Consider the following 6477-nt stretch of genomic DNA (forward strand, 5'->3'; position numbering starts at 1 on the left):
CACTTCTCAGGTGGCACAGCTGACCGGAGATTAACACCAACATCCTGAGGTATGTGAAGATAGGACCTTCCCTGATAGTCATACATTTCTTTGACTGAAACAAAAAAGGCGAAGGATATTAGTGAATAAATATAAGCCACAGGCACGAAATATATGTGCTTAAAATACAACATTTCACATCATTCTATATTTAGGTTACATAATGACATTCTAGTTATATTAAGACAAAAAAAAATCAGTCAACATTTAGCTGCCTAAATAATTTACTTACAAAAGAGCAACACCTTGAAATTCTTAAATGCCCAGAGAATATTTGACTTTTAAGTAAGATTTAGACTTCTTTTACTCTGTTAAATGTTTTAGAACTATATAAAAAAGACATTATGGATATATAGTTACAATGAGAGAACTGAATATGTGGGCCTTGAATCTTCTGAGTCTGGCAAAGAATCAGAAGCAGAACAGAACATACAGGAAGTTATAATAAAATAAAAAAATATCAACTATTCCTTTTCTCTTACACTTTTGCAGGTTCCTTTTTCATTTCCTACTTTCACATATATATTATAATAAAAGTAACTTGGGAAATTAGACGGCGTTTACATACAGAGAGCATTTCCAAGCATATCTGGCATAGAGTTAAGTCTAAATAAATGTTAACTGTTACTGTTATGGTTGCAGGCTCCTCAGTACTAAATAAGTTCTTTAGAGAGAAAGTTGGAGCCCAAGAAACCAAATATAGCTTTATAAAACTAATTATTTGATAAGTGATTTAATATTAGAATAATCAACACTACCACTGCTAAATTATTCTTTTTGTCTCAGATGATCATTACATATTTCCTAACATAATTAATTATTTATTAATCAGATACTTTCTGGAATATTTATTATTTATTTTGGCAAATATGTACTTCTTTCCACAAAGGAAAATAATTATGAAAATGTTACTTGACTCACATTAAAAAAATAAAGGCCCAACAAAAAACTAACTAAAACTTACTCTTTTTCGAGTATTTACTGTACTTTTTTTGTTTTACTTTATATTATTCACTGGTGCACATTTTCTAACCCCCCGAAACCCACCCAACTTCCCCCAGCCCACCCTGCAATGCATCCCTTGTTTCAGACTGTTCTCATATATGTAATGTCTAATCATATATTCTTTTTGGATAGCTCTTCCCCTCATCTGTTCTAATGCAGGGTCCTTTCTATCATTACTCTTACAAAGCATAATTGAGTAACAGCTTTGAATTAAGAGAATACCTTGGAGAATTATACCTTGGTTAAAATAACTATTTTGGGCACTACTAACTAAACAAAAAGTCAACTTCCCTGGGAAAATACCCATTCAGATTTCTTCTTTACCATTTATTTCACATGCTAGCAACTGAAAAAAATTATCTGTGGCTATTATTAAAAATTTTTTTTCTTTATTATTAGAACATTATCTAGAAGAACTTGCTGTAATCTATTCAAGATGCAAACTGACCAACACCATCAATTATGACATAGCAGCTGACAGAGGGGCAACTGATACTACATGCACATATTTTAAAAATTACCATGTAAGATTGTCTTTTCCTCCCCAGGTTTCTCATCTTCCTGTTTGCCTTTTTTCTGCCTCTTTGCTGTAATTTCATCCAATTCTTTTTGTTCTTCCTAAGGAAAGAGGAAACTTTACAATGAATCTTTTAGAGCCTCATCATATACAGAATTAGCTATACATTCTTTAAAATGGTGCCCATTCTTTCGGTGGAGCAACAGACATATGAATAATAATCTCAACTTTTCATAAGCAGAGACTGATTGACTCCCTCTTCCATAGGTATAGTAAGTACAAGACAATACTTTTTACTCTGATTTTACAAAATGCATCCTTTCTGGGAGCTCTGGTAGCCTAGTGGTAAAAAGCTGTGCTGCCACCCAAAGGCAAGCTTTACAAGGATAGGCTTTTCTTAATCTTGTCCATTGCTGTATCCCAGAGATCTAGAAGGGTCCTGGCTCTATGGTTTTAAACTATTATAAACTATTTAAAAGAAATGAAAGAAAATGGGGGGTGGGGTGGGGTGAGGGGAATCCAAACAAAACCTTCAATTAATTTAAAAAAATATTCTTAAGAAAAACAAAATTAGTTTTTCTCAATCAAGCACGGTAGAAAAATTCTGATGTGTTACTTGTTCTCTCAGGATACCCCAAGCATATTGACAGAAATCTCTTTCACAGAGACACAGTGTATACCCGAACTGTCAAGGAAAAACATCAAAGCTTACTTCTGAAGGTTTGGCTACATCTTTTTCATCCACATATTTTGCCCATGGTCCCAGGAAGCCATCAATATTGGATGCATCATTTTCTTTGTACTTTTTCCTCTTCTCTGTTCTCTTCTGACCAGTTTCAAACACAGTTAAACCTACATTTTTTTAAAAAAGATACTATAAATGTGGATATTGTATAAAGAAATATCAACAAATACGAATTTTACTCTATGTGGGTAAAGAGAGGTGATTATTAAAGTGATTAAAAATTTATTAACAAAAACAAACCAAAGTCTATATAAATCTGCCAGATATATCAACTCATGTTACACAAATAATTTAATCTAATAGATAAATCAGCTTTCTATCACTGTAATAATTTACAAATTCTAATATATTTAAAGAGAACCTAAATAAATTTAATAAAGAGCCAGATATGTAATCCTACAATTATTTAGTGAATCATACAAATATCTACGTCATTGGCTTTTTGCCACTTTTAAAAAGAAAGCCAGTGTAAACAACAAGTTATACTAATAAACAAGATTAGTACATGTTTTATCTTTAATCAATCTCTTTTGAGATATAAAAGAGACTAAAAATAAACTACCTAGCAAAAGGGGGGATGACATATGCCAAGCCCAAGAGCAGAAGCTCAGAAAGGACATGGATCTTCTTCTAGAGGATTACTACTACATGCTTAAAGCTTAGAATGTACAATATATGTATTTTGGAAGAACACAAATCAATCTATAACATTTTATCATATGGTCCTTGCAAATTCATATCCTTTCCACATGCAAAACACATTCACCCATGCCATCACCCATCAAAGTACTATATCAAGTTTCAAATCTTCTCAACCATCTAAATCAATATGGATGAGAGACCTTAGGGCAAAAATCTTCTTTGTCCATTAAACTGTGAAATTTAGAATACAAGTTAGCTCTCAAGACTTGGATATCTTCTGTCCTCTGAGACTACTTGGGCAATGGCCCCTGCCTTCCAGATTCTGGGGGGGTGACCACACTCTAGATTCTGGGTAGAGGCTCCTTGGCACTGAGTTTCTGGGACCCCTGGGGTGGCAAATCTACTTCCTTCGCTTTATTTAGGTAAACTCATTCTCCCAGTCCACTTGTGTGGACCTTGGTCCCTAGCTGACTTATTCTCCCAGGCACACCTTCAGGGCAGTTCGACCCTCAAGAGCCAAACTGGTGAAGAATCGACTCTTTGAAAGCTGCTACGGTGGTTGCTTAGATGAATGAGTCAGAAGCTTGATTAATTGTTTAAACAAATATTGTACAGCCACATCCTTGGTGAACATTTAAGTCTTTAGTTTAGATCACAAAATTTTTCTTAAGTGTATAAGTTGTTTTTATTTTGCAGAGTCAATATTTAAGTCTTTTTCCTCTTGTATTTTACTTTAAGTAGAAGGAAAAATCATGCAGCCCTCTTCTTAGATCTTCCTTAAAATTCTTCTCAAGACACCAAGTTCTTAAAAGTGCAACCTTCTCCCAAAGATTTTAACATAATTCAGCTAAGACATTTGCTATTACATAGAAGGCATTAGACTTCAACACTGTTCACACGCTCATCATTTAAACCATCACCAAAATCACCATTTAATGTCCACATTTTTTAGCAACATTCCGTTGTTGATACTACATTTCTTCCCTAAGATGATAAAGACTTTCTCTATGATTCTCTTTACTTCCTTCTGAAGTCTCCCCAGAACTGCCTTGGACAGTTATAATTTTATCAACAGTATCATCAAGGTAATATAGGTTATTATTATTAGGCATCTTAAAATTCTTCCTCTACCCATTACTCAATTCTGAAACTGTGCCCACACTTAGGGTACCTATTAGGTCAGGATCCAACTCTTCCAGTACCAAATTCTGTCTCTATTATCCAGTGCTGCTACAACAGATATATCACAAGTGGGTAGCTTTAATGAACAGAAATATATTTTCTCACAGATTGTTGTTGTTAGGTGCCACTGAGTCAAAGTACAACTCACAGCAACCCTATGAAGAACATTTCTGAACCCTGTCCTATCCTGTGCCAACCTCATTGTCTCTGATACATTTGAGCCTATTGCTGTAGGCACTCTGTCAGTCTATCTCGTTGAGGGTCTTTTTCTCTTTTGCTGACTCATGGGTTAGGAGGCTACAATTCTAAATTTAGGGTATCGGCTTTGAAGGAAGGTCTTTGTCATGCTTGAGGTTTTGCTCACAGACAATTGTTACATAGCTTTCACTTTATTATAAAAGCCACTAAAGACTCAGTGAGCATTTAGAGACTGCTGCTTTGTCTTAAAATAGGTACAAAATGAATATAAGCAGAAATACATTTTAAAAATGGGTTTAAAATTAATTTTATGCATTTAAAAACAAATATATTCCAATTGCTTGCAAAACTATTCAACCTTCAAAGTAACCCTTCAAAAATATCTCCAGACACAATCAAAGTTTTGTTCTCTGTTAAAATGTGGCTTTATATTTTAATGTTGAGAAGTAAACAGCCAAAATTAGCTATGAATTAAAATTTATTGAATAATTTGTCAGTTTTTATATGGAGCCAAATACTCAAAATAACTCAGAGAAACAGGTATCACCATCCTTTCTACAAAGTTGCAAAGCTAGTGAGCAGCAAAATTGAGAACTAAATTGTAATAGTTCAAGAACAGCACTCTAAAGTACATTATTTTAATGTCTAAACTTCTTCTAAAGTATCCTACAGTCTATTTAAGGTCCATCTGCAAGATGGCAACATCTGGTATCGCTATCTGGTATCAAGTATTTAACTACATTACCTTGATTCTTTTCTGCTTCTTCTACAGAACCAATATATTTAGTAGACACCTGCTGGCTATCTAAAGAAGGGTCCAAAGCATAACCTAAATAGAAAAAGGATAAAGTGTTAATTCCATTTGTGTAATTTACAATTCATTTCATTACTATCCAAACACTCATTTCTCATTTTTCCTTTTACACATAATTATTTCTTTAACTTAGAATTTGTCTTTTCTGAATTTTCAACTTGAATAACCCAGATCTTAATATTGAATCATGAGTGACTTCAAGACAGTAAGGACAGATACAACAAATATAGCACACTGACATTACATTATCAGAAATTTTAGATTTGGGAATGACAATTAAAAAATACTAGTTCTCCTTCTCACTTGTGAATTTTAAGTACATTCCCTATAAATACTTATAGATGTATATAAGAAAACACACTATTCTTTTTGGAGGAATACAGATCAAAATTTTAAGAGAGCCAGGAGATAAAAAAGATGATCTCTTTCACACAATACACTTCCAATGAGGCCAACTTTACCATATGTGGCAAAAGTTCTTCTTTGCTGTTCAAACATAAAATCGTTGATATGAGCTGGTTCAGCATATCCAGAAAGCATATTTCTAGGTGCAGCCATCTGCTGTGTCCTAAAGGGATTTTCTGGTCCAAACTGCAATGTTATAAGGAAGGGGAGAAAGGGAGATAAAGTTTAAATACTGAGTGTGTGGAAGTTAGGAAGATTAACATTAAGGTGCAATACATTTTCAATTCTCAATCACCAAGGGCCTGGCTGACCTATTTGGGGATGTATTCAGTTCACTTTGTGCAGTGCAACTGGTACAAAGGCTGAATAACATTGTTTAACAGAAGCAAAGAAATCATCTTAACTAAATCTACCTGTGATTATGTCAATAAATTAAAATAAGACATTCAGTTACTCCATCGCACAGGCTACATTTCAAGAGCTCATTAGTCACATGTGACTAGTTGGCAGCTATATTTTCCAGCATCATGGAAAGTTATCTTCCACAGAGTTGCTCCAGATATTCAAGAGCTACTCTAGTTTTGTCAGGGATGTCTCTGGTTAGTAAAAACTGTCCATGTTGAACTAGATAAAAAGTTGGTGGTTTTTCCGGCGCTGGCTGAAAATCGCCTGTGACTTCATCCATAGCCACTGGTGAGAGTCAGCGCCCAGAGCCTTCAGGGGCTTTCAGCTCGCTACCCACTGCTGTGGTGTGCACAGCTGAAACCCAGGCCCCGACAGGCACCTGGGGGGGAAAAGGGAAACCCAGACTCTACTTCATGCTCTGCTGGAGAGGGAGGGGCAGTCTCTTGTACCAGTCAGACCCAGTTTGGTGGTACACACACACACACACACACACACACACTTTTTCTTCTTCTTTTTTGGAAGGGG

The 6477-nt window shown here is 34.9% G+C and overlaps 1 protein-coding gene across 1 annotated transcript in view; it reads right to left on the reverse strand.

The window, feature by feature from the left end:
• The window catches only part of CDC40 (cell division cycle 40), a 52132-nt gene that overhangs the window by 28921 nt on the left and 16734 nt on the right, over positions 1 to 6477 (reverse strand). Inside the window, exons 3-7 of the mRNA XM_006879160.1 lie at positions 5604 to 5733; positions 5074 to 5157; positions 2274 to 2413; positions 1566 to 1662; positions 67 to 94 (exon numbers count right to left, since the gene is read on the reverse strand). Coding sequence (XP_006879222.1) covers positions 67 to 94; positions 1566 to 1662; positions 2274 to 2413; positions 5074 to 5157; positions 5604 to 5733 — 479 coding nt within the window. The remainder of the gene's footprint in view (positions 1 to 66; positions 95 to 1565; positions 1663 to 2273; positions 2414 to 5073; positions 5158 to 5603; positions 5734 to 6477) is intronic.

Source organism: Elephantulus edwardii, unplaced genomic scaffold (genome assembly GCF_000299155.1).
Source record: "Elephantulus edwardii isolate Elephantulus edwardi_28Jun2011 unplaced genomic scaffold, EleEdw1.0 scaffold00002, whole genome shotgun sequence".
Taxonomy (NCBI): domain Eukaryota; kingdom Metazoa; phylum Chordata; class Mammalia; order Macroscelidea; family Macroscelididae; genus Elephantulus; species Elephantulus edwardii.